At 44.2% G+C, this 27,830-nt stretch overlaps 4 protein-coding genes across 5 annotated transcripts in view; 1 reads left to right on the top strand and 3 right to left on the bottom strand.

Annotated features, from left to right (window-relative positions):
- Positions 1-30: 30 nt before the first annotated feature.
- Positions 31-6,162, bottom strand: si:ch211-153b23.4 (uncharacterized protein LOC335392 homolog). The gene is made up of 9 exons (XM_062525180.1): positions 6,102-6,162; positions 5,100-5,213; positions 3,296-4,972; positions 2,755-2,854; positions 2,296-2,444; positions 1,865-1,977; positions 1,595-1,684; positions 1,300-1,422; positions 31-825 (listed from the first exon to the last, which is right to left on the bottom strand). Exons 1-9 carry the CDS (start codon positions 6,160-6,162, stop codon positions 631-633), a joined length of 2,622 nt encoding a protein of 873 aa, XP_062381164.1. The 3' UTR covers positions 31-630.
- Positions 6,163-6,829: 667 nt separating this feature from the next.
- Positions 6,830-10,737, top strand: si:ch211-153b23.5 (uncharacterized protein LOC321177 homolog). The gene is made up of 5 exons (XM_062525117.1): positions 6,830-6,961; positions 7,901-8,013; positions 8,722-8,893; positions 9,764-9,965; positions 10,337-10,737. The coding sequence occupies exons 2-5, from the start codon at positions 7,906-7,908 to the stop codon at positions 10,524-10,526; spliced, it is 672 nt and encodes a 223-aa protein (XP_062381101.1). The 5' UTR covers positions 6,830-6,961; positions 7,901-7,905; the 3' UTR covers positions 10,527-10,737.
- A 4,540-nt stretch (positions 10,738-15,277) lies between these two features.
- zgc:174917 (uncharacterized protein LOC565650 homolog) lies at positions 15,278-20,047 on the bottom strand. 2 transcript variants are annotated; one of them, XM_062524777.1, is made up of 8 exons: positions 19,954-20,047; positions 19,739-19,795; positions 18,189-18,510; positions 17,449-17,734; positions 17,110-17,201; positions 16,488-16,627; positions 16,134-16,238; positions 15,278-15,680 (listed from the first exon to the last, which is right to left on the bottom strand). In XM_062524777.1, the coding sequence occupies exons 3-8, from the start codon at positions 18,316-18,318 to the stop codon at positions 15,585-15,587; spliced, it is 849 nt and encodes a 282-aa protein (XP_062380761.1). In that variant the 5' UTR covers positions 18,319-18,510; positions 19,739-19,795; positions 19,954-20,047; the 3' UTR covers positions 15,278-15,584. The 2 variants fall into 2 exon arrangements, with proteins under 2 accessions (XP_062380761.1, XP_062380762.1); XM_062524778.1 differs by having other exon boundaries at positions 19,749-19,795; positions 19,954-20,043.
- A 3,679-nt stretch (positions 20,048-23,726) lies between these two features.
- Positions 23,727-27,830, bottom strand: part of si:ch211-153b23.7 (trichohyalin) — a 16,505-nt gene continuing 12,401 nt past the window's right edge. Inside the window, exons 5-7 of the mRNA XM_062524611.1 lie at positions 27,140-27,388; positions 25,936-26,061; positions 23,727-24,570 (exon numbers count right to left, since the gene is read on the bottom strand). Of these exons, the coding sequence (XP_062380595.1) occupies positions 24,295-24,570; positions 25,936-26,061; positions 27,140-27,388 (651 nt within the window). The 3' untranslated portion in view covers positions 23,727-24,294. The remainder of the gene's footprint in view (positions 24,571-25,935; positions 26,062-27,139; positions 27,389-27,830) is intronic.

The raw sequence follows: 27,830 nt of genomic DNA, 5'->3' as shown, positions 1-27,830 counted from the left end.
TTTTTCTTCTGAGGGTACAGGATCACTTGACAAATAGCATTCTATTTATTATACAAAAAAGGTATTACATTTACAAAAAACTTCCAGCAGTGTTTCACTGATTTTGTTTTTATCCTATTTACAATAGATGCACTTATATATACATTTTATTTCAATAGAATTTAAGGCAAATTAATAAGAATAGCCCTATAACAACATAAATAATTTAATAGCATACACATATTGCACTATAACTTTGATCAAGTAAGTAAACATACATAATGGTAGATGGCATTACATATAACAAGTATTGTAACAATGTTTGGCTTTTATTTGATCTGACATGCTATACAGAATGAAACATTCCTTAAACTTATCCTACATATGACCCTTTTAAAACTTCAATCACTGTGTCTTTTTGGATTATGGAATTAAGACAATGAAAAATTAATCTACACTCATATATTCTATGATACTGTACTTAAAGAACAATGATTTTAAAATTCATGGACCAAGTTCAAACCTATGCTAGCCAATCCTCTGACCTGCCTCTGCAATGTAGTGTAATGAAGTAAAGAAATGATAAAAAAGTAGAAAAACAAGACTCTAAGAATATTAACTCATGCTTGTGTGTGTGACATGTTTTCAGCTCTAAAGGGAGTCGTCTGATGCTGAGTTGGTGTCCAGCGAGTCATCCATGTCTGCTGTCGTCTCCTCCTCTGCTGGTGTCTCCTCTTCGCCTGCCTCTCTCTGGCTTCCCACAGAGTCGCTGAGGTCCGTCTCGAACCCGGGGTTCATCTGCCCCCGAACGTGCTTCCTCTGGACCTCCTCAAACAACTGTAACACCTGTGACAGGTGGAGAAAGCACCCCAACGTGATCAGAACACAGCCCGTCACTCAAACAGCCCATTAACGTGAAAATACTCTAAGTTGCTCTGACAATGGAATGACAATGCAATCCCTTGTAATATAGTTGACATATTGAAGTCACTTTGGATGAAAAAAGTGACTGCTAAATGTAATGTAATGTAATGTAATATAATGTAATGAAAGCAGACATCAAGTTCACCTTGATATCTCCTTCATCACCCCTCCCCCCTCCATAGTTTGCAAATCAATAATAAGCCATCATCATCCCTAAAAGAGTTCACATTGCTTCAACAAGGTAAATACTGTACCGTAGTATCCACAGTACTTTACTATGGACTAAGTAGAATTAGCAGTATTATCTGTTGTAATATCATCTTGTTTCACTGTTGTTTCTAAATTCCCCTCGAGATAAATATCTAATCTAATCTTGTTGTTGGCTTAACACCGCACCTGTGACTTTGGGATGAGTCCCACTCTGAAGAAGCCGATGTTGCCGCTCTCGATCTTGGTACAGTCCACCACGGTGGAGGCGATGTTCTCTGGCGAAGGCCCATCACAAAGTACCCCCTCCACCTGTGTAAACACACACACACACACACACACACACACACACACACACACACACACACACACACACACACACATACACACACACACCTCATTATAAACCCACCAAGAAGACTTTACAAATATACCTGCAGCTAATGAGAGAGTCTGTGACTGAGTGTATCCTCTGTGTATTTACCTTGTCTCCCAGTTTAGCATACACCTGGTTGTGATGAGTCGTGTCTGCTTCCCCTGTGGGATTGGCTGAGGTCACGGCCATGGGCCCGACCTGAGGAATAAAACAAGACTTTACTTCAAAAATGAACGTTACGACTCAACAATATGATACTTTCAACGGAGAGAAATGTTTTGTGTGAGATTTTCTGCTATTTCAAACTTCATCAGCAAATGCTCCAACTTGACAGTATACTGTATGTAGAATTTGATGTGATTTGGTGAGTATATATACCAGGCTAATAAGCTGTGTTGCCACTGTGCAGTCTGGGTTTCTGATGGCAATGCTTTGTGGTGTGCCAATGTACTTTGAAGAGTCTTTCCACCCAAAAAACTCCATCCAGGGCGCTGGAGTTAAAAACAAAACAAGAGATATTTAATTTGTGTGACTTTAAAAAAAATATAACGAACCAAGGTGAATATCTTATTTTGTTTAACAATATTAGTCTATAACTAAGTTCATGGTATAGTGATTTACAGTAGATAGGGGTTATAATGCCCCACCTAAAACTGTGATGAAGAAATATATCATCATAACTGTGAAGGACAGTGGTGTTTGGTTTAATTTCTGACCCCCCCAACACACACACACACACACACACACACACACACACACACACACACACACACACACACACACACAGAGACAGACACACCACCACACACCTCGTGGGATGACGAGGCTGATGGACGAGGGCCAGGCGGCCTCCATGAGGTCCCAGAGCAGCGGGTTGATCTGATCCCTCACTGGCTCCAGCTGCTTAATGGACGACACCCACAGGGACATGGGCCGGTCTCCAGCATGCTGCTTTGTCCTAGCACACACACACACACACACACACACACACACACACACACACAAAAACACACACACGCACACACACACAGACACAGACACACACACAGACACACACACACACACACACACACACACACACACACACACACACACACACACACACACACACACACACACAGACACAGACACAGACACAGACACAGACACAGACACACACACACACACACACAAAGTGGAAGGGTTAATAAAATTTCCTTTGTGAGGACACCATTTCACAAAAGTGAGTGACACTCTTTGAAAATGCTGAAAGTTTAATCAAATCTCACTTGTAGGCTTTTTCAACAGCATCGGGGCGATTACAAGCTGCTACCAGTACGTACACCGTATCTGTTGGCATCCCGCATATACCGCCATTCTTCATGATCTCTGCACAGATAAAAAGATAAACAGAGATAGTTACTTCCCAAGTGATGCAACTCGCTTCTCCGCATTCAGTTGTAGGAGGAACTTATAGTGTTAGTTATTGCTTGCACAGTTAAACAAGTAAAACAAACATATTAGTGTATATTTTAAGGATCACTTAAAAAAATAATGCAGTTTTATTGTGTAATACTGTAAAAGTAATACAAATATGATGCGGAAACATGACTTCACTCCTCATTTGCTTGTGAGTTTGGATCTGCCATGAGTCTAGAGTGGAAGTCTCCCTCTCTCACCTCCGTCGAGCATTTTGCTTTTGTTTATTATCAATTATTTGTTAATATATCTGCTTATGTCCGAATGTGGAGCGGTTTGGGCTTGCAGTTTGTGCATAAAAAAATGCTCTTCATCAATAAATGTGACTTGACTCGACTCGACTTGACTCACCTGCGATCTCCATCACAGACGTGGCCTTCCTGGCGGTCAGGTGGGGACACTTCTCTTTGCCCGCGCCGCCCAGCTTGATGAGCGGCGCGCCCAGCGGCATCTGCGGCTTCTGGAAGGTGCTGTTGAACAGGTTGGCCAGGAAGCAGTAGAAGCTGACCAGTCCGAAGACGATGGTGACGCCGATGTCGTAGCCGTAGGGCAGCGCGCCGACCGCGTCCAGCAGGAAGCTGATGAGGATCAGCTGGAAGGCGAAGGCGTAGGCGAACCACGCCGCGCTCAGGTAGAGCGCGCCCGCCGTCACCAGGCCGTTGAAGAGCATGAAGCTGATGATGCCCACCGCCGCGCTGAAGCCGCGCGTGCTCCCGTACAGGCCACCGAAGCGCGTCAGCCCCCACACCGTCCACATGAAGCCGTACATGATGAAGGCGGCGCTCTCCAGCGTCTTGCCGCGCGAGAACGCCACCGAGCCGCAGAGCAGCTGCAGAAGGCCACCGGACACCACCGCCCACGGCAGGATTAGCACGGCCAGCGGCCCGTCGGCGCCCACCGTCGCCGTGATGGCGAAGGCGGCCAGCACGCTGGACGCGTGGCCCAGGATCTCGGCGTCGGCGTACTTGGAGTAGCCGAGGTACGGCGCGTGGAAGTCTTTGTCGTGAGGCCTCAGGGAGATGAAGCTGGTGCGCGTGAGGAGGGACTTCAGCAGGCCGTCGCCCGTGGGCACTTTGTACGGCGACGCCTTGTTGTTGACGCTGACCAGGAGCATGAGGGCGGTCGCCACGAAGATGGCCGCCTGCACGCCCTGCGTGCCGCCCTGGAAGAAACCGCCGGGTTGAGCCGCGATCGCGATGCTGTACGCCACGAAGAACAGCTGGTAGACGCTGTCCGCCACGCTTCTCTGGACGCTGAACAGCGCCAGGACGAAGAAGAGGATGGCGAACACCGCGGGGAAGGGGACGGGGGAGTACGGTCGCGTTTCGGTCAGATTCGCCACCAGGGCGCTGTAGCCTTCGGCGAACCTCAGGACGGCCATGAAGCCGTAAAACGTGGCGGAGTAGATGTCGAGGCCGCGGTAGCAGAGGACGCAGACGCCCAACTGGAACACGCCGGCCGTCCACAGCCACGGCACGAGGCCCACAAACAGCTCGGGGATTACGCCCAGCAGGGGGCAGGCTAGCACGCTAGCCGCCAGCAGGTTCATGACCAGACCCACGGCCACCACGTCACCGCTGTCCAGACCCTGCGGAGTCTGGGTCTGGCCGGACTTGTCGGCACCGGTACCGGGAAGCTGAACATCACCGCGCGTGATATAGGACAGCAGGCGCCCACTGCCGAAGTACACGCCCACAAAGCACACAAAGAGGTAGTTAGCGGCCGTCGCGCCCTGTCCAAAGCTAACGTCAGCGAGGCCAGCTATCTGATGGGCACAGGCTAAGCTGATGGTGAGTGCGATGATAAAGAGCACCACCTTCTTGGATAGAACAGCCACCAGGGCCAGGATGAATAAGGCTAACGTGAAGGCTGCTAGGCCAGGTATCATGGCATTTCTGAGCCCCTCAGTGGGGTTTACATAGCCCTCCCCCACCAGAATATACACCAGACCCGAGCCACACCACAGGGCAGACACGGTCAAACACAAACACGTGAAGAGAGGGGCAGGAGACAGGCTGCGTCGCACACCTATGGAGAGAGAAGAGAGAGAGAGAGAGAGAGAGAGAGAGAGAGAATACGTTTACCATAGATACAAACAATGTTCAATGAGTCAGGAAGAGAAGTGAGAACGATTTCAGTCGAAACAGTAAAATACCAGAATAGGCCAGCAGGGCAGCAATGATGAGGAGCAGAACTCCCAGAGCCGTGCTGGAGATGAGGCTGCCTTCTGGCGTGCTGCCATATCCATTCACCAGAAGCAGCAACGAGCCTGAGGAGGGAAAAAACACGCATTGCTTACCGTCTTGTCAGGTGAGTCACAGAGCTATCGAACTGAGGGACATGTTTTGCCCTCTATTGGCTACAATGTGAACTGCAGCAGAGTAGCACGGGAGAATCATCCTCTGAGGATGTTTGCTAAAATAAAAAGGATCCTAGTAATCACTTTACAGATTGTATTATACAGATCTATTAGCTTCCACAATCCACACTATATACATTTTTATTTTATGAAATATATAAGCCTACCAATTGTTTTTGATCGCAGCTTATATTAATTGTGCTAGAATCCTAAAGGCTCCGTGACAACAATTGACAACATTATGATGAACAAGCCCAACAATGTATTCATTGCGTGGTACTGATGAAGATTATGCAAATTATCATTTCTATTTTTTTAAAATAAATTATTATTACTGTCATAATGATGGATATTATAACAAACCTAAAAATATAAACAAATTGCCATTAATGTGCTTTAATGCGAACTGTTGAAGATTATGGAAAGGATAATCACTGTCATTATAATAATAAAAAACAAAACAAAAAGCAAAAACGATAAAAAAAAATGTTTTTAAAAAACTAACAAAAAAACATAGTCTAAGTTGTATTGATTGCGTGAGAACGATGAAGATGATAATGAAGATAATCGTCATAATGATCAATATTATTTGTCATGAATATGAAGTGAAAATAAGTACAGGGCAACTATTAATCTAAACAATGCCTAACATGAGTATGTCATGTACTTCCAAGCACCGCCAAGAAATGTGATTTGCATCAAATAGCCTACAATTTTTTAAAACATGAAACTGGTCGGCTGCAGAAAATACATATACTAGGATTTAAACATTCTTAATAATAAGGACAAGTTTCCTACCCCCGGAGATTCCTAAAACACCAACAGAGTAATGTAGCGACTGGACTTCAGCGTCTGCCATCGCGCGTGTGGATGAGCCCAACTGTGCGCGCATCTTTTTATAACCAGGGCATGTAGGTGCGTCAGGCGCGTCACTCAAACTCGGTAGAGAATGCGCCTTTCAGATTTAGGAAACTTCCAGGAAGGAGAGTTGAAAAATTCCTAGATGTAAAAAAGACTGTGAATCAATAATCAGTAAAACACAAATGACAAACTAGTCCTACTGAAAAAATACCTTAATGAAATGTGTTAGCTGTAAAGTGGAATTACTGAAGCTTCCCACTTTTGAGAGTTTACTAAAGTGAACCAATAAATAATTTAATATCGTAAATTGTTAATACTTGACAAACACAGACCTAATAATACAATTCATATAATGATACAAAACTGCCCGTGATGCAATTACTGCAGAGTGAATGCGCTCTGTTTTATTTCCATGATTTATATTTTAGTGGATTTTGCAAGCGAAAAATACCAAGCAACGGTGCAACTAGGGACATAGCCTATTTTAAGTACACATTTCCTCAAGTCTATCAGTCAGTCTACAGTAGGTACAGTAGGCTACCTATCTCGAACAGTGTTTACATACACACACAGCCAGAATGACTCAGCTATTTCTCTGAATTAATGCTGTTCATTGTAGCCCCTGCCTTGCCGACACCTCAAACAATGATATCACCAATGGGAGGGACTAAACCGGCTCTTCTTTCTGAGGACATATAAGCTGCGCTGTAGCCACCTTCAACACGCGATTCTCTGAGCACAACAGGCACAGCACACTCTACGAACTCCTCCGAAGTCAACTTCGCTTATACCTCAAGGTGAGACTACCTCCTCTCATAATTCTGTCGACTTAGTTTAGTATAGACTAATTTGTCGGACGCATTTCGCGCAGCACGTGGCTGTGTGGTCGTAAAGTTGGAGCGCTTTGTGTTGCACTCTTTGCATACAAATGTTCGCCATAAATAAAAGTGACTTGACTTAAATTTCTTTAATCGTTTATTATGTTGTGCTTCATACATCGTTGTCACAGTGCGCATCGATGCCACTGTAGTTACCATATCTGTCAATGTGGTCAGTTTTTTAGTTGAGTCGCACTGGACTTCTGAAAATGGAACTTAACGTTTAGTTAGCGAAAAGAAAGAGGAAATGTGGGCGGATGGCTGTTTGGAAACTCTTGAGAATTTGGAAAGTTTTGCTCCGGTCTTACTCGCTCTTACAGCCGACGTTCATTCATTTCATTCAGCTAAGCACGCTCCTCCTCGCATCTAGCCTACGTGCCAAAACGCCGTGGCACTTTTTCTCAAGTCATTGTTTACCTGTTGTACCTGGAGACGCAGGTGCTGAAGCGTCATAGCCGACCTAGTCCTCTGGGATTCAGACTGAAGAGTAATGCAGAAGAGAATACAGCTGAGTCACTCACGATTGGATGGACTGTAGTTACGCTGAGACTGAAAATTAAGTAAAAGTGTAGTTTGTGTATGCAAAATGTTGCTTGATATTTTCCCCTGTTGGTTAATTTTGATTGGGATGATTTATAGTCAGCCCTAACCACTTTTTCTGTGTCTTATGTCTTTCTGACAAGGTAGATTTGTGGACTGCACCTACATGCGATTGATGGAACACTTATGACAATTTCTCAATCTCTAACCCTCCGTCTGTCTGTATTTGTCTTTCTGTGTGTGTGTGTGTGCGTACGTGCATGTGTGTGTGTGCATGTGTGTGCATGTGTGTGCGTACATGTGTGTGTGTGTGTGTAGGCACAATGGTTAAACGCGTGGCAGTGATCCTGGCTGGCTGTGGTGTGTACGATGGCACAGAGGTCACTGAGGCCTGTTCAGTGCTGGTGCACCTGAGTCGCGCTGGAGCAGAGGTGAGGACACTTTACCTGACTATATCACACTCACTCACACACACACACACACACACACACACACACACACACACACACACACACACACACACACACACACACAATGAATAGTAGCATAGTGACAGAGGCACTCACACCAACACACTCATACACACTCATATATTTGTAACTAGATGCAAGTGTAGATGACATGACACCATGACTCATTGTCAGGTTTCCTGGTGGCAGGTTTCCATTCTCGCACCCACACACACATAGGCACCCACACACACACACACACACACACACACACACACACACACACACACACACACACACACACACACACACACACACACACACTAGTGCAGGGTTACACACACACACACTAGTCAAAGGCTATTGTTATCATGTTGTGTTTGGCTTAGAGCCATTAGGGAAATTATAATCGAAAGGGAAAAGCCACCATATGCACCGCAAGTCATTTTCATTTCTGTGGTGACCAGAAAGATAAGACCGGTTAATGGATGTGTTCTCAGAAAGGCATCTCTGCATAAATATATGTAGACCTGTAAAAGGAATACTAATCCATACGTAGATACTTTCAATATCCGAAAGAAAACGTAGTAATTTTTATAACATAATAACAACAACCTCATGACACCTACATTTCGATAGCTTCAATATAATGCAGTTGAAATTTCTCTGAAATGTCTCTGTGTTGCCTAGGTGAAAATGTTTGCTCCTGACACGGAGCAGATGCACGTAGTCAACCACTGCGAGGGGAAGCCCCAGACTGAGAAGCGCAACGTGCTGCAGGAGAGCGCTCGCATCGCCCGTGGCAACGTCACAGACCTGGCCAAGCTCGATGTGGCCGCCTTTGATGTCCTCATCATCCCCGGTGAGCTGACCAGTGTTGACACACACACACACGGACACACACCTGTTCTTTTCTCAAGAACAACCCTGCTTCTTTATAAAAAAACACTCCCTGCAATATCATAAGCAATCACAGATGAAAAGCAAGAACATATTATGTGTTTAACCCGAATGTCATTATCAAACATGCATTCCGAAGATAAGCCGTTTCAATTAACCCAACAATCTACAGTTTAATTATCACTATATCCTAACAAAGTCTCTTTTTGCTTCAATTCTGATTATGTTGCTGTAATTATTTCACAATGTCAGAAAAGGGCCTACACACCTTGAGATAGGTGACACACCTTTTTTTGCAGGTGCAGTTTTTTAGGGGTTAGTAAGGACTTCGTAAGGGATAATGTATAGAACGCCGGTCATTATCGGAAAATAATTCCCGACAGGACGGACAGAACCCCGACGCGCAGCGGAGGGGTTTTGCTTCGTACTGAAGGGAATTATTTTCAGATAATGACCGGCGTTCTATACATTATCACGCTTATTATATGGCTACTTGCCAAAACGAGAAAATAAACTTCTCAATGTGTCTTTAGCAATAACTTGGCTACCGTCTCGTGGCTTCCGCAACAACTAGCGGAGTGAACCCGTTGCCATTGGCAGCGGTCATTATACCTTCTGAGCGGTCATTATGCAAATATAACGGACCGGTAGAACGTTGAGAGGCCCATTCAAAGTGAATGGGAGCTCCCTCAACATTCTAGAGAGCCATATAATAATTCAAAATAATTACCTCTTAAGTGACTGGTGTGCTGACATTTCGGTGCTAGGCCTTCATCAGAGTGTAATTATTTCACAAACATGAATTGCTTCTGAATGTTTTTTTTGTGTCCAGGTGGATTCGGAGTGGCCAAGAATCTCAGCGACTGGGCGACGAAGGGGAAGGACTTCTCCGTGAAGGCCGAGGTGGAGAAGGTGATCAAGGGCTTCCACCAGGCGGGCAAGCCCATCGCCATGTGCTGCATCTCTCCCGTGCTCGCTGCCAAGGTGCTGCCCGGCTGCGAGGTCACTGTCGGCCATGACTGCGAGAGCGAGAAGTGAGTGCCCGACCCTGCGACGCTGCGACCCCAACCTGATCACAACCGATCTGGGTCCTGAATCTCGTTCTGATCTGGTCCAGAATTTCCTGCTCTTCGTAGCTGTACAGGCTGTACTGGTCATGCTAGTCTTGCATAATCATGCAGTTCACTTTGTTACGACTCTTGGAACCCCGTCATTCGTGTGTAATGTTTTTAGCGATGGGGATTTATGATGATGATACACTTTTATTGTCCTGTACGGTGAATTTTGTCTTGGGACTCATGTTCTGTTCACTATAAAACAGCAAAAATGTGATGTGTGTGTGTGTTTCCCTTCTCTCTCTCTCTCTCTCTCTCTCTCTCTCTCTCTCTCTCTCTCTCGTCTCTAGGTGGCCGTACGCAGGGACTGCCAAAGCGCTGGGGGAGCTGGGCTGCAAACACGTGTGCAAGAACGTGACCGAGGCCCACGTGGACAAGAAAAACAAACTGGTGACCACCAGCGCTTTCATGTGCAATGCGCCGATCCACGAGGTGTACGATGGACTGGGTGTCATGGTTACTGAGGTTCTCAAGTTGTAGCTTGTTGTCAGTGCTAGGTGTTTGGACCCATGTCCTTGTCTATAATTGCACATCAGGACATTTTGTGGTTGTGTTTTTTGCGTTGCTGATTTAGTTTCAACCTATGGTTGTGTTTTATGGAGGAGAACCATTTGTGAAATAGACGTTGTTGCCTTCATGCTTGTGTTGTCTGTTGTACATTGATATGAATAAAATCGTTTTTCTATTTGAAGAGGAATGTTGTGTTATTTATATGCTAATTTATTTGTGACACCATCCACACTTATCCACTATAGCCATTACACAATTACTGTACATTGTAATTTGGTCTTATACAGTATAATGTGTATATCAGTGTTGCTGAATAGAGATTGAACTTTTGATCATATCCATTTGTAGTGTGTCTCCATATAGACAAGTTCTAGCCAATCAGAAAATAGTATCTCCCCATACTGTCATATAATTAGCCACTGGGCGACACATGATTTAGTCCTTGAACCCAAAATATCTGATGAAGGCCATATAGGCCAAAACATCTTAGTCTATTAAACCTCTCATATGGAGCTAGAGTGAATGCCACTTTTCTACCATTCAACTTTCTAGCAGAGGCCAGCACTTCACAAAAGAACATTTGATGTGCGTTACATATACTTTTCATGAGTCCTTGAACCCACCAGGCATTTACTGCCTTGTGCACAAACACGGTTGTCAGTATACCATGAATATTGTTGCCTTGTTTATAGTAATTTTAATAATTAAGGTCGTCCAAATAGTTGCCAGCTGTTTGGCTTAAAGAGGAACTACTGTATGCAGGATTGGTGATTTCATCTCTGGTTTCGGTTTCGTTGTTCGTTTTCGCTCGTTTTATGCTTGCATTTTCTCTGCAGAGCTTCCCCGACAGCTTTAGCATGTATATTTATACATATAGGCTATATTTAAATATATAAATTGCAAGCGTGGTTCTTCGTCTCAGACTTCCAGATGTAAACAAAGAGCGATCGTCTCCTGCAGAAAGTTGCATAGGGTCTCTTTAATGTGAGGGGACACTTGGCAAAGGAACACATACTGTACCACTCTACAGAGGAATGCAGGGCCATATCTGGAACTCCTACGCGGCATTTAACCCTGAGAATAGCTATTGTGCTCTGTCTAAATTTACTAGACGTCCTGTTGCTGTGAAGCAAGTTCTAGAAGGTTAGCATCCAGGAACAGGAGTCTCAATCCATTTTTCCTCTGAGAACCAATTTGTCAGAAGAGGGCTTTAAAATGTGTACTAACATACAGTCAATAATCTCCACACTGTTTGCCTTTTAGCTGCTGTGTTTCATGTCATTGTTTCTGCCAAATAGATTTCCAGTTCCTCATCCATCAGCAGAGGGAGAAGGTAGATAAGATGGATGGATAAGCCACTTACAGTATGTGTTGGAGGCGGTGTTTTTCAACTCCTTAGCGATACCCCTGTTTAGAGATTGCTTTGAGTAGAAAAAGCAAACGCACACCGATGGTGGAGGTTTTTTGAAGTGCAACAATTAGTCAACATCTTCGTTTAGTGTTTTAGACATATCACAGTAAGCAAATCACTCCAGCACATAAACCAGTAGAGTAGAGACCTCAGCATGAGGAAATACATCCAAAATACCTTATCACCTCCAGACAGTGAAGTGCAGGTGACCTAGGTCCTACATAGATATTAAATTAAGCACAAGAGCAGACAGGCGTTCCCATACATACTGCTACTGTGCCTGACAAAGTTCAGTGAATTGTTGAGTTGCTGTGTGAAGCGTTGAAGATTGAAATGAATTACTAATTCAGAAAGCAAGGCACCCAGATTCCAGACCCTACTGCCCCTCCTCACTTGAAGTGACAGACTGTCTGTCCAATAAAGATGAGGATTGTAGTTAATACATAAGGTTATTGTAGGTTATACCGTTTTTCAGCCCGCAATACCCAAAATAATGGCTGCAGTGACTTACAATCTCCACTATCCACTATCGGAAGTGGTAGAAGTATAGGCTATACAAACGTTGCAAATAAGCCTATCAAAACACAAGCATAATACCACAAACTACCTATCCATAATCTAACAACTTATTCAATTTATTCAATAGTTTTATTTTCAACGTTAACCTCACCTATTGAGGGTGGGCACTGTGCTTGGAAAAACAAAAATAGAAAGGCTTTTATTTTGAAATGTCACTGCTATTTTTGTATCTATTGATACAATTATGGCTAAAATATGCTATTGCCATAATAATAATAATAATAATAACAAGAATTGAAAGCCCGGGGAGGTCATGACCACTGGATTATACCATTAACTGTACCTATGGCAAGATGTTTTCATAAGATTGATCAGGACTCTGGACCTTTCTTATTGTAAAATGGGTTGTTACAGCATGTGCTCCAATCCAAGACGCATTCATTGTACTCATCTCATGGATGCTCATATATACCAATGACAATAATTCATTCCAGAAAAAAATGTGTTAGCCTTCTGAAGGAGTCATCACAATACAGGTTTTTAATGTGTAACCGTGATGTTTTCACAAGCAATGAGGAAGAACCAGCCCTGACTTCTGTCCTGCACAGAATAGCTGTCATCACAGCCCAAACAGAATGATAGACAAATGCATATCAGCATATTTCCTACAGTGGTCACAGGTCGTATCTGATCATGTCTGATCTTATCTTATCATCCATAAGGTATTACAATAAACAAAAAAAGGCCTTTGTGTCATACAAGGAAATTCACGCTATCAGGTATTGGAACTTTGATGCAAGTTCTACCAGGGAAACTATGTCATCCATTCATTCATGACCAATCATCCACATGCTCCACTGCAGTAGATGCCACTATTTCGACGTCACCTGCTTTCTCCCCACCATCTGCAGTTGGGTCCCTGTTCATGGTCCAGGCAGGGGGTATAGGCTCTGCCCTCCTCCTCCAGCTAACCCTTACCTGTCAAACCACTCAGAGACATGGTTCAGTGGATCCATATCCTACGCCAAAGACTATTGTCTTAGCTGCTAATCTTATGAACCTTGTTTGCAGGAAATGCACAGGAATATTCACAGGAACTGACAAAGGTTTAGATGTTATGAAAAGATTTGAAGCTTTTTTTGCATGTTGTACGTGTATGTTTGTGTTTCCTAATGTCCACGGGATCACCTGGTGAACTGTGGCGTACAGTATTGCTGGGGAGTTGTCTCAAAATATGTCATTTAATTGTAGCTGTTCTCTGCCTATTCACTTCCCAAGTGCCCCGAACTGACTTAATTTGTCCATCAACACAGCTGACTTCAGCATACAGTATATGAGACACACATTATTTTCCAGAGCAATTAAAATGGAGAATTCATAAAAAAAATCTTTATGTTTCTAAACCTGGAGTCTGTCATCCTGTTGCATACAAAAACAGGACATACTGCACAGTAGCCCAGGACAGTGAATGGCACCACACAGTCACTGTCAAAACACGAGAGAATGAGAGAAGCACTGGGCCTCAAATCGGCACAACTTGCCATGTTTACAACACATGGCTCTTTCTGTTTGTTTAGTTAGACACATTTGATGGCCCTTGAGTCTAAAATATTCATCATTGTGCCCATGTCCATCCTCATATCCCCTGTGTGCAGGCCACCTGATATTCACTACACATTCCAATGACATAATATGATATTATTGTATAGTTATAACCATGCAATTATCTTGAAAAAAGTTGCATGAGTACAGTTGGTAAAGTTTTAAAGGTGAATAGGCCTAATATGAAATGAGTATTGATGGTGTCTGAGTGTGACAGTGATGACATTTGCTCATAGAGCCTTATTGAGTGTACTGTACACCCTTTGAAAACACTACTGAAAAAAGACTACTTGAAATAATGACACATCTTACCTCCATCTTTTGTGGGATTGTTCCTTTTTTGGAAACAAATCATCAAAGCTATTACTGACTGGTTTGCCACACCATTGCCTCTCTCCCCTGATGCGTACTTGGAGATAGGTCCCTTTTGTCACAAGAGGTTTCTAAAGTGGAGTCAGCCCTGACACTAGATGGGTTTATCACTGCAGTACGAGTCATTCTTAGACATTGGAAAAGCCAAGTGAGTGAACCTATTTTTTCCAGACTGGCTGAAGTTAATGACAGACACAGCAGACTGAATGATAATCGTTTCCTACACTAGACTAGTGCCCCATAATTAATAGTATTATCAAGCCTGAATTGATCTCAGCTCTTTTTTTCCTATTTATAATTGATTTGTATGTGTTTAAATTGTGAAAATGTGCTGTTGTTTTTCTGTATTTCTTGACCAGCATGCTGTATAATGTGTTCAGTGCTGTTGCATGTTGTGAAATGTGATGAGATGTTTCTCACATTGAAAAAAAAAGAAATATACTGTATACAGTATATATATAAAAAATCCTTTGATTATTGAAATGATGACACAATCTCACAAAATGAGAATGTCATACTCTTTCAAGGTCTCTGTTAGACAGCAATTGTGAGTCATTTGCGCCAAAACTACCACCAAAGTGGCAAGAATTAGCACTCTAATAATGTATGTATGTATGTGTAATATATGCATTATATACAGTATATATATATATATATATATATATATATATATATATATATATACACACACACACACAGTATATACTGTATATATATATATATATATATATATATATATATATTAGCTTTATAGTAATTCCATTATTGCCAATTGCCGTAGGGTAATGTGCAAAAAAGAAACAAAAGATCAATGCGATACGGTTAAATATTTTATTAAACTGATGTAACATTCAGAATCAACCCTTCACATATTCTATATCCCAAATACATATATAGCCCAAACATATCATCAAACAGTTCCCCATATTACACATGCCTCTTAGTCACAATATATTATTTACTTAAAAATGTTAAAACTGTGCAGATATTACAGTAAAGTGTATAATATTGTACATTACAGTAAATCATATAGTACTGTTGAGAGTACAACAGTACAAAGTAATTTAAAGTATTATAAATATTCTCCTCCTCCTCCTCTGCCTCCTCCTCATTGGCTGTAGTCTTCAGATCTGTGGCTCCTCACTGTGTGAGAAGTGTCCATACTGGTCGGTTCCGCTTACCAGCATGGTGGCATGGAAACGCCTGGGTCTGTCAGGGTCCTGGGGTGCAGAGAGAGAGAGAGAGAAAGAGAGAGGGAGGGAGAGAGAGAGAGAGAGAGAGAGAGAGAGAGAGAGAGAGAGAGAGAGAGAGAGAGAGAGAGAGATAGATAGAGAGAGAGAGGGACGTTTTTTAAGGGAAGCACTGACAAAAAGGGCTGAGGTTTCAGCCTTTCTTGTGTTTGCACAAAACATTCCCCCCACATTCTCAAGACGTTTCCACTGCTTGTAGATACAAACTTGCCAAGGAAATGAGTCACCCATTCATTCTGCCCACTGTCTTCAAACACAGCTCTTAAAAATGCTCTACTGGCAGTCACCGAAGAAACTATACCCAGACACTACATAGCATACTGAATACTGACTTACTATTCTTTCCTTAAAAAATATTGCTTCTGTAACACACACACACACACACAAACTTTAACACATTCTGTCACTCTGCGTTTCTCTCACCTGAATTGGATAAGCACATGTGGGGACGTAGCGAATTACAAAACCACAGCGCCTGCGGTCCGACATGTTGGGGTCACTGGCGTGGACGAGCAGGCCATCGTGCAGCTGCATGTTCGCAAAAAAACAAAACAAAACAATAAAACATTAATATCCGGATAACTAATATACCAAATGACCAAATGTCCAGGAAACTGACTGAGGAATGGTCAAAACGTTATTAGTGTTAGGAGCCAGGAGTGTGAAATTTGAGATGACTTTTGTCAAAGCTTTGATACAAAATCAATTAACACAAAGGTCAGAATGTGTGCCTTGGCGCTCTATGAGTTTGTACTGTTCTGAGTAGGCACCACTCACCGACATCTGCCCGGCCAGCAGGGGGCAGAGTACAGCCTTGTCTGTCTGCACCAGCTCCTCTGGGATCTCCTGGTTGACCGACAGCATGTTACCCGGGCGCTGAGACTGGCGGTGAGGGAGCATCCCGGAGCAGTGACTTCCTGTTGGAGACAGGAAGTGAGCTTGTGTTTGGTTCATCAATCACATGGCCCTCCACTGCGTTTACTCGCTGTCACAGAGGGGCCTTTTCTTCTTCTAAAACAGGCCGGCTATTTGTCAAAACCTAAGTGGTCTAGACCGAGTTTGTGAAAGCTGTGAAAATATTTTAGAGGCAACATCTTACGGTATTTTCAACAGAGATGAGAGTATAGAGTTTACTCTGGCCACACTGTATAACACAGGTCTCCCACAGTCTTTGGAATTCCCGGGACATGTTGAAATATGCCTCATGAATGGTGACATTGTCTTTTTTTTTTTATTTTAATAGGCAGCTATGTGAAAAGGCACTTTGTGTATGTTTGTTCTATCAGTCATACTAATTGCCTGTCCCTGGAAGCGAAACTGATGTAATGCACTCCGACATATCTAACCACTCATCACTCTATCATAGCTTTCATTTGGATGGGAGGTGTTCTTTCTGTACCTGGAATAACCTGAAGAGCTCCATTGTCCTCCAATGAGTCGTCCAGAGCCAGCCACACAGACAACACTGGACCGCCATCGAGCCCCCAGTACCTGCCAATCATAAGGAGCACATCTATATCAGATTCAATATGTTTTTTTCTTTCTTTATTTCTTTTTTTTAAGTAGGGGCGAAACAATAAACACATTTATTTGGTTTTGATTTGAATTTGTTTTGGCCATGATTAGAACATTTTCCTGATGGTAGCTTGTCAATAATACATAGAATATGCAATTATAGTGTGTGTGTGTGTGTGTGTGTGTGTGTGTGTGTGTGTGTGTGTGTGTGTGTGTGACCCACCTCATATCCTGGTGCCAGGCCACGTAGGGCAGGCCAGCCTCCTTCTCTCTCCGCTCTTCTCCGTTCGTCTCTTCCCCTGCCGTTCCGCTCTCACAGGAGATGACATCGGCCCCTCGGTTGCCCCTGGTTACGGGGTATTTACAGATAAACCTGGAGTCCAGGAGGAGGACATCTGGCCCCAGGGCGGCACCTACCACCTCCAGAACGCGGGGGTGCTTGACTAGCCCCATCACCCAGTCGTACTGCATGTGCACGTTGTGGAGACTGTAACCGGTATAGTCAGTTCCTGTTGGGGGACAAGCAACTGAAGGGTTAGCACAGCTGCGTTGCACAAACTGATGACAGAGAGGAGAGAGCTTTCCAGTGAAATGTTAAAATGTCAGTTACAACAGAAGCAATAGAGTCTCCAGCTCTGGTGACTGGTGAATGGCACATTACAGCATGTTACCCACAACTCTCCAAACAGGCTCCAGAAAATGCTTTATTCTATTGCGTTTTATTTTTGAATTAATTAATTTATTTATTAAATAAAAAACAGTATCATGTAACAATCATCAAAACAGTAGATAGCTGTGTGGCACTTCACAGCTATTGCTGTCTTTCTGCCAACACTGCCCTACCACTGCCCACACCGACCCCCCCACCGCAACGCAATCCCCCCCCACCCCACCCCCCCCCCCCCACCCCACCCCACCCCACCCCACCCCACCGCCTCACCACCACGGCTGACCGGTACTCACCGAACTTCCTCTCCAGCTGGGCGAAGGCCTCCCGGGCCTCCCGTAGCTCGGTGGGGTCCAGGACACCCACGCCGCTCAGGTAGCCCTGCTGCTCGTACAGGCTGGACATCTGTTCCGTGGACACGCTCATGACTGCTGGCTGCTGAGGGATGGATGTCGGTCGGTCACTCGCTCGCTCGCTCTCGGATCTTACTTCGATGTTGTCTCTCTTTCTCTTTCTCTTTTTCACTCTCTCTCTCGCTCTCTCTGTCTGGGATAACCAGCTGGGCCCTTGTTAGACTGAGGAAGCGTGTCCTGATGAAGCCTGTTTTTATAACCTGCCCTGTGGAAAAAAGAGCGAGGGCAACAGAGACAGAGAGAGAGAGAGAGAGAGAGAGAGAGAGAGAGAGAGAGAGAGAGAGAGAGAGAGAGAGAGAGAGAGAGAGAGAGAGAGAGAGAGAGAGGGGGAGGGAGGGAGGGAGGGAGGGAGAAAGGAGGGGAGATGGAGAGAGAAGGAGAGAGAGAGAGGGAAAGTGCGGGCCATTACAAGCTTCTCCTGACAGAGGTATTTCCGTTTCTCCTCAGAAACGCACTTGTCTTTCTCTGGCACTTCTCTCTCCTCTCTTCTGTTTTCCTCCTCTTTCACCCCTCGCTCGCTCGCTCTCTCGCCCGCTCACTCAGGATAAATGTATTCTGGGCTGTTTATGGAGCGCTAGCCCAGGAGATTCCGGGGGCCGTGTGCGGCGCGGTGCGGCGCGACCCGCTGCATGACGGCACTAATGACAAAAACATCTCTGGGGCTGCGCAAATGAGCGCCGACACCCCTGTCCCACGGGCCCAATACAGCAGCGCTTACTCAGAGCCCGGCTCGCCCCGACACAGACAGGACAACACACACACACACACACACACACACACACACACACACACACACACACACACACACACACACTGTGGTCAGACTCTCTGTCTCTCTTTGTCTCTCCGTCTGTCTGTCTCTCTCTGACTCTCTCTCTCTTTGACAAACACAGACACACACGCACATACACACACACACACACACACACACACACACACACACACATACATGTACACAGACACCTGCTGTTACAGAGATTTTCTCTTCTTCAAGGCAGATTATTATACATGCACACATCCATTCTGCACACACACACACACACACACACACACACACACACACACACACACACACACACACACACACACACACACACTCACACACACACACACTGTGGTCAGACTCTCTGTCTCTCTTTGTATCACCGTCTGTCTGTCTCTCTCTGACTCTCTCTCTCTTTGACACACACACACACACACACACACACACACACACACACACACACACACACACACACACACACACACACACACATATACTGTATATACACAGACACCTACTGTTACAGAGATTTTCTCTTCTTCAAGGCAGATTATTATACATGCACACATCCATTCTGCACACACACACACACACACACACACACACACATGCACACAGGTCTCTGACGCCAGATGTGATTTTAGTCACTCGCACCAGAGGAGAGGCTCACCTGTGCACACCTGTGTGATGAGAGACCTGACGCCTTGATGCGTGATGCTTTCAGCAGCTGTGAGCAAGAAGGACAGATGGAATGATAGAGTGAATTAGAACCAGATGACACAGACTTCATCCCAGAATGTCAGCAGACCTTTGAAAATGAGCCTCAAACACACCAGTCACTGTGCGTATATAGAGCTCAGCCATTACAATTACTCTTGTCATTACCTCAGATGATGTGCTTGACTCGGCTTGGCTTGGCTTCTGGGTTGGGTGTCTCTGTGACTGCGTCCTGTCCAAGGTCCACTTTAGTTCCTTCTGGGAACGCTTCTGCCAACTCCATGCCACAGGCTCCTTATATTAGGCTGAGTTGTGTGTGTGTGTGTGTGTGTGTGTGTGTGTGTGTGTGTGTGTGGGGGGGGGGGGGGGGTGTTATGGGTGTGCTCTTTCTCCAGAAATTCCCATCACATCTGTGCATGTTGCACGCACACCACAGTTGATGGAGGTGATTGAGAAATGCAAGACAATATCACACGGGGTTCTGTCATGGAAAATGGAAAACCCATCAACCAGTAAATTCTTCACAGGAGTGATGACATGGCCCTCCTCAGAACAGGGTGAGTAGCTGATGCTGGAGATTTGAAATGGAGCATTGGGCATTCTACAGTGCCACCTACTGGCTGTTTGTATGCACTGTAACACGAGATCGTCCTGCAACAATGCCCTTTACATTGAACTTGACAGTCTCTGAATCGGAATCCGTTGTTTACAAGCACAAGAGTTGACCCTTTCATAAACGGCGAGGACAAAAAGAGTAGGAAAATGAGGGATTATATTTCAGGGCATTTCTTAGAAAATAGCTGGCCCACTTCAACTGCCTCAGTGTATGCATACATGATGGAAGACATGGGGTGTGCTTTGTGATGTCATGTCATACCGGAGAAAACACAATGCATATCCATATATTATGAAGACCAAGGATGGGATTTTTTAAAAATGTAGTACACACAAAAGATTGCTGTGAACTTACACAAACCATCATGACATGAAACAGTTATGACACTGGAATCAGCTGAGAAAAGACTTGGATCACTAGCTAAGGATGGAAGAAGAATCTGCTGTGCACTGGCAAGGAACTGAGTTTCAGTCAATACCAATAAATCTTCAGTTCAGGAACACCAATAATAGACTTCCAGGTATACTCAGTAAACCCTATGACTTATGCAGATGGACAGATGGATGCCTTTAGCTAATTAGTGTGTGATGTAGGTGACCCTTGAGAAATGTTTCCTTGAGGAATTGCCTGGAAACTCCACCTGCTCATGACTGACAGGCCTGGCAATGGACCAGTATGACAAGTTTCTATTCAAAGTAACTATATGGTCTTCATATGTTTCGGATGTTTTCTTATGTGCTTTTGACAGCTCAAAATTGTGTTTGTCAGTATGGCTGTGAGTCTCTGCTGGAATCAAATAATGATGTTTTCTGAACAAGGTTCCAGAGGAGCCTCCCACCTCCTCCCCTGCTCCTCCATTTCACTATTAGCTCTAAGCTCTAAATTACCCCTAATCCGTATAGGTGTTAGCGGACATCAATCGCATGTGCTCTCCGGTATTGGCATCCCAGGACCATGGCCATGCAGCTACCAAGCAGATTGCAACAAAATGCTGCAAGTGAGCAATGAAGGCATCTCCGGTGTGGTTCTGTGGAATAATGGGGAACAAAAGACCTCCATCATTCTAGGTGTAACCTGCGTTGTGTGGAACCACCGCGGTCCAGCCCTGCACACGCCCGGACTCGAACCCGCGAGACAGCAGCACCTCGGATCGGGAGTCGAGCGCGCTAACAATCCAGCTAAAAGCCCAGGCTACTAGCTTTCATGCCAGCAGCGCTCTTGAAGTGTCGGGGAGTGAGGTTTACTAACGTTCCACAGCATAGCTAACCAGCTAGCACCCGTTACACTCACCCCCCTAAACCTAACTCCCGATCCGGGTCACGGCACCAATGTAACCTGCGTTGTGTGGAACCACCGCGGTCCAGCCCTGCACACGCCCGGACTCGAGCCCGCGAGACAGCAGCACCTCGGATCGGGAGTCGAGCGCTCTAACAATCCAGCTAAAAGCCCAGGCTACTAGCTTTCATGCCAGCAGCGCTCTTGAAGTGTCGGGGAGTGAGGTTTACTAACGTTCCACAGCATAGCTAACCAGCTAGCACCCGTTACATAGGCACCACTTGATAACCCGAGATATGACTAATGCTACTGTATGTTTGATCTGATTTAGATGCCAGATCAGTCTGAAGATCAGTGTTGGTTCACCGCACTCTATTGTGTCTTCTTGATACCGTGGGGGAGGTCATGTGCTGACTCACATTCCACATCACAACAGAGTTGAATCAGTTCACTGCCCCCCCCCCCCCCCCCTGTCCAGTGCCAAAGAGGAAACACTCAGTAAATACATGGGGTATGTTTTGTGATGTCATGTTTTGTGATGTCATGTCACACCAGAGGATGAAGTCTGCTGTGCACTGCAAGGAACTGAGTTTCAGTCAACACCAGTAAATCTTCAGCTCAGGAACACCAAAGACTTCCAGGTGTACTCAGTGAACCCCACCATGACTTAATATGCAAATAGCCTTCGCCTTGAGGCCACGCCGGATGTCACGTGATGTAGGTGACCCTTGAGAAATGTTTTCTTGAGAAATTGCCTGGAAACTCCACCTGTCCATGACTGACAGGCCTGACAATGGACCAGTAAGACAAGTTTCTATTTAAAGTGACTACGTATATGGTCATTGGTCAACTAAGTTTTTCTTAGAATTTACTTAGACTTCCTTCCAGGTAACATACATTGATCTTGTCTTTCTGAAGGATTAGAGTAATTTCTCACTCAAGTGAACCTTGGACAGGAGACAGTCACACAGATACCCAACTTGTTTCCAGGAAAGCATGCATGAAGTAAAAACAAAGAGAAAGTCCAGACTGATGGAGTTGTTTATTAATATGTTTGGTTTTACAATTATTCATGTTGCAGATGTTTTCATCCAAAGTGACAGGTTATTGGGGTGCTACTGTATATACAGTAGAACCATGCAGGCTAGAAACCTTAGTGGTTCCTTTGATAAACCCTTCCAAATGGTTTAAAGAACCATTTAGGGGTGCCATACTGTATATGAAGCATGAAGCATTTTTCGTTCTATATACCTCTATAGCACCTTTTTTCTAAGTGTCTACATGGCCAAGCAGGTTTCAACAAAATGTTGCAAGTGAGCAATGAAGGCATCTCTGGTGCGGTTCTGTGGAGTATTGGGGAACAAATGGCCTCCATAATTCTAGGCACCACTTGATCACCCAAGATATGACTAATGCTACTGTAATTTTGATCTGATTTAGACGCCAGATCAGTCTGAAGATCAGTGTTGGTTCAGCGCACTCTATTGTGTCTTTGCCAAGTGGAGGTGGAGGTAAACTCACAATCCACATCACATTACAGAGTTGAATCAGTTCACTGGCCCCCCTGTCCAATGCCAAAGAGGAAGTAAACACACAGTTCTGGTAACAGAAAAAGCCATGACGCTCCTCAGGTTATTGATTGGTGATGACATCAGCCATCAGGAACTCAGGCTGAACTTATAGGCTTAACCTGCTGATGTATCACTTCTAAGAAAAAGGATCAACTTTGTCTTTGACACATGTCACTCAGCAAACAAGGAAAAAGGACAGACAATGGTAGCTACTGTAGGTTACTAAGTCACCTGTTTCAGTGTCCTCTGATGACACTGTGACAATGGCCTGGTACAATAAACACTGGCTGGAGCGGTGCCTATTTTCTATTTCGTTTCATTCGAAGTGTTCGGACTTCTTGAGTGGGTGTCTCAGTATCGATATGTGATATGCTATTACACACAAGTTTGTGACTAATCTAACAAATACCTACAGGATACACAATAAACAATGAATAACAGAACAAATAATTAAAGAGGTATAAAGCAAACAAACATCATTAAAATTCTACTTTTTTAATTGCTACAGCATACACAGATTACAGTAATACAAAAGTTGCGGTTTCAAATTTCCAGTGGAATAAAAAAATGTAATCTAAAAATTGAGATACAGACAAAATATCAATATATTATTGTTCATCAAACATCCTTGTATCTGTTAGTTTGTATGGTCTGTAACAAAAACGACGTAGACATTCACATGTTTTGGATATACATATAATGTTTTGGAAACATAACACACCTCTTCTTTATTTAATAAATTTCAATATAATATGTTCTTTAATAAATATCAGGAACTACTTCACAGTTATTTAAATAGATTTGTAACATTGCAATATATTACAATATTAACTTAAATATAAATTCAAACGATATGTGTGTGTGTGTGAGTGTGGTGCGTATGTGTATATATATATATACATGTGTGTGTATGTGTGTGTGTTCGTGTATATATATCTGTGTGTGTGTGTGTATATGTGCATGTGTGTGTGTGTGTGTGTATGTTTGTGTGTGTGTGTGTGTGTGTGTGTGTGTGTGTGTGTGTGTGCGTGCTCACGTGCAGAGGACTCAGGAGAACTCCCCCACTGCATGGCGCTGACAGTGCTTGGGGCAGGTGGGGTGATGAAGGTCGCGCTGTGCCTCCCTCCTCCTCCTCCTCTCCTCCCGGGCACGTTCGCGCTCGCGCTCGTGGGCATGTTCGGGCTCCTGGCTGCTGGCGCTGCAGCGGTGCACCAGCGCAGGCTCCCGCTCCCCAGCAGGGGGCGGCGTCTTCTTCATCAGGAGCCGCTGCAGCACCTGCTTATCAGACCGCTCTCTCTGGAAGTCATCCTCATACACCTTCAACTGTGGGGCGGAGGAAGGTCAAGGTCAAGGTCAAGGTAACTTTATTGCCCCCATGGGGCAATTATTTGAACAGCAAGTAGACATGTTTTTAAATTTACTGAGTGCAAGCTTTCGGTCAGACCCTCATCAGGCAGACTGATCACTCTGCCTGATGAAGGTCTAACGACCGAAAGCTTGCACTCAGTAAAGTTTAAAAACATTTTTGTGCAAAGACTTTAAGTTTGCGGATTCTTTTTTAAAATTACAAGTTTATTCTAAATCCTGCACCTCACACGGATGAGCGCTGATCTTTTACTTTTTTTACAGCTACAGTAGTAAACAGCCATAAGTACAGTAAAACATAAAATACCCACAGTATTTAAAACACAATAATAAATGAAAAAAATGAACACATTTAAACAGCTCTGGCAAATGAAAATGGAAGTCGGGATAGCAGAGTTTCTAAGTCTATTGGACCTGTGTCTGGGCATGGAGTACCTAAGGCCTGATGGCTTAAACTGGACAAGGGATAGCTATGGTCAACTGCAATGGATTGGACACACACACACACACACACACACACACACACACACACGGAGACAGAGAGAGAGAGAGAGAGAAGTATGCACAGACGCACACGCACACACACACACACACACACACACACACACACACACACACACACACACACACACGCACGTACTGTACACCGAGCAATTAAGATTCATCATCTTCTAATAGACTGAGCCTATTACTTGCTATGTTACAGGTACTGAACATCATTAAGTAACATTGAGGAAGACAGAATTGTATTTTGAGCTAATGAGTTCATTATTAGTGTAACTATGGAGGATAATTGAAGCCCGTAATAAAGTCAGTTCAAGGGGCATAACTGGACAGGACTGAGGCTAAACTGTTATGTTTGGGGAGATATATTCCCCAGTGTTATCATATGGTGAATGTCCAAGAGATGACTCTATTTCTCTAGAAACCTATTAAACCTTAATGACTCTTGTTCTGCGCTATGATTGTATTCCTCTAGTGATAACATTATATTCACTTTTGCGATAACTGAACTGAACTGAAGCACATTCAGTCTAATAAATAAGACTTGATTTTGGGATGTGGTCTCACATAATTTAACATAATCAGTGTGAGTGGTCAATACCATGATTATTAGAGAAACAGACAAACAAATAAGCAAATAAACAATTAAACACATAGACAAACAAACAAACAAACAAACAAACAAACAAAACAAATAAATGAACAAACAAACACATAGGAAATGGTTCACTGACAACAAACCCTGTATATCCCAAACGCAGGGAAAAGTGTGGACGGGCTCATCATTACGGGTTTTTACTCGTAAGTCGTAACACTGACCTGCTCCTGCAAGAGTGCCATCTGCTGGCGCATCTCGCCCTCCCTGCGCCGCAGCCTCTTGTTCTCCTGCAGCATGCGCTCGTGGTCCTTGTGCTCGGTTCTGTAGTCCGCCTCGTAGATCTTAGTCTGAGGATGAGATCGACCGCGTGGTCAGTGGCACTGAGAACTGATATCAGTTGAAACTGAAAATGTCTACAAAATCTATGAAAGTCAACAAATACATATAACTCTCACAGAAAATCACAACACACACACACACACACACACACACACAGAGTGTGATTAGCGGCATAGCGAAATACTTAAAATGACGTGAATATTGTACACAATATATATGTGAAGAATATTAAGTCTGAATAGGTTACTGTTCTGACTAAAAAAAGCCAAACTCGTCCTTTGGTTTGGGGTTGGGCCTGGATAAACGTGTGGCCGTGGTTATCATCAGCTGTTATAGAGCACCACCAAGTGGTTTGTTTCCTCTGTGTCCAATATGAGCAGAGATGCAGTGGGTATGATTGGAACTGTTGGAATGGAATGAGGTGCTGTGTGTAGTACAACCACTAGGTGGCACTGTTCTCCTGTTCTCTTCTTCTGTTTCTCAGGAGACTGTGCACACCTCAATGGTCTATGTAGAAGACATACAATATAATTGTTTTTGAATGTTTATCAGTGTGTGTGTGTACGTGCATTATTTGAACGGAATTTGTCATTTTTTAAAATCCATTTAAAAATCAATAGCCTACCAGGGTCCTTGTGGCCCTGACCTACAGTATCTGTGTATATGAGTGTGTGTATATTGATGTGTGTGTGTGTGTGTGTGTGTGTGTGTGTGTGTGTGTGTGTGTGTGTGTGTGTGTGTGTGTGTGTGTGTGTGTGTGTGTGTGAGTGAGATTGTAAGTATTTGGTGTGTGTGCCGGTGTGTATTTATTCTGGCATTTCAGATTGTCAATTGGGTTCTTGGTGTTCTGACCTGTGGGTCCTGTACGTCTGTGTGTGTGTGTGTCTGTGTGTGCGTGTGTGTGTGTGCTTGTGTGTGTGTGCATGAGTGTGCGAACGTGTGTGTGTGTGTGTGTGTGTGTGTGTGTGTTTGTGTGTTTATATTCTATCTGTATCGGTGTGTGTGTGTGTGTGTGTGTGTGTGTGTGTGTGTGTGTGTGTGTGTGTGTGTTTATATTCTATCTGTATCTGCGTGTGTATGTCATACCTGGCATTTCAGAGCCTCCAGCTGGTCCTTGAGGTCCTGCACCTCAGACAGCGTGCACTCCTCGCGTGTCCTACCGGCCCCGCTCTGTCCTTTCCCTCGGCCCCCGCTGCCGCCGCCGCCGCTACGCTCAGAGGGAGGAGGATGTGGCGTGGTCACATGACCATTGAGGTGGTGCACAGGTATCTTCTGATCCGGGGAGCATTTGGAGTCCGTGCTGATCTCTGTCGGTCTGGAGCCATTCACTAAACTCTGCAGAGAACGGGTGAGATAAAGCTTATGGGAAATCGCTCTCTCTCTCTCGACAGTATCAACGTAATAATGACTCTTCATTCAAACACAGTCGTACCAGATGCATGTCTGTGCAATATTGGGCGATTAAATATCAGGTTCAAATGAGGTAAAGCACTAAAACGATTAATTCAAGTAGGAAACGAGGTAAAAAGCTAAAATGGATTAATTCAAGTAGGAAACAGCTACCCTGCTGCGTTTGGACTGGGTGTTTTCAATGTGCGGGGCTTCATTATTAAAAATAAATAAATAAATAAAATCCGCACAACTTGAAATGCATTTGTCGGCACCACCTCCCTGTAGCTGCTAAGAGCTCTGGAAACCCTAAATAACCGGTGTTTTTAAACCATGTCTGCGATTAGCAAGCTCTAGCAAGAGTGTTTGTGTGTGTGCATGTGTGTGT

This window comes from Sardina pilchardus, chromosome 21 (assembly GCF_963854185.1).
Source record: "Sardina pilchardus chromosome 21, fSarPil1.1, whole genome shotgun sequence".
Classification (NCBI taxonomy): domain Eukaryota; kingdom Metazoa; phylum Chordata; class Actinopteri; order Clupeiformes; family Clupeidae; genus Sardina; species Sardina pilchardus.
Note: the sequence above shows the minus strand (reverse complement) of the source record. Positions and strands in the feature narration are given on the sequence as shown.

What these genes read in the sequence shown, in the direction of transcription:
- si:ch211-153b23.4 (XM_062525180.1), bottom strand. Translation starts at nt 6,162, where the DNA reads ATGGCAGACGCTGAAGTCCAGTCGCTACATTACTCTGTTGGTGTTTTA. An exon ending in GTCTGTGATGGAGATCGCAG is followed by an intron (nt 2,855 to 3,295) that starts GTGAGTCAAGTC and finishes TTATCTGTGCAG; the next exon opens with AGATCATGAAGAATGGCGGT. An exon ending in GACTCATCCCAAAGTCACAG is followed by an intron (nt 826 to 1,299) that starts GTGCGGTGTTAA and finishes CACCTGTCACAG; the next exon opens with GTGTTACAGTTGTTTGAGGA.
- si:ch211-153b23.5 (XM_062525117.1), top strand. Translation starts at nt 7,906, where the DNA reads ATGGTTAAACGCGTGGCAGTGATCCTGGCTGGCTGTGGTGTGTACGAT. An exon ending in TGAGTCGCGCTGGAGCAGAG is followed by an intron (nt 8,014 to 8,721) that starts GTGAGGACACTT and finishes TGTGTTGCCTAG; the next exon opens with GTGAAAATGTTTGCTCCTGA. An exon ending in TGATGTCCTCATCATCCCCG is followed by an intron (nt 8,894 to 9,763) that starts GTGAGCTGACCA and finishes TTTTGTGTCCAG; the next exon opens with GTGGATTCGGAGTGGCCAAG.
- zgc:174917 (XM_062524777.1), bottom strand. Translation starts at nt 18,318, where the DNA reads ATGAGCGTGTCCACGGAACAGATGTCCAGCCTGTACGAGCAGCAGGGC. An exon ending in CCAGCTGGAGAGGAAGTTCG is followed by an intron (nt 17,735 to 18,188) that starts GTGAGTACCGGT and finishes GTCCCCCAACAG; the next exon opens with GAACTGACTATACCGGTTAC. An exon ending in GCCTGGCACCAGGATATGAG is followed by an intron (nt 17,202 to 17,448) that starts GTGGGTCACACA and finishes TATGATTGGCAG; the next exon opens with GTACTGGGGGCTCGATGGCG.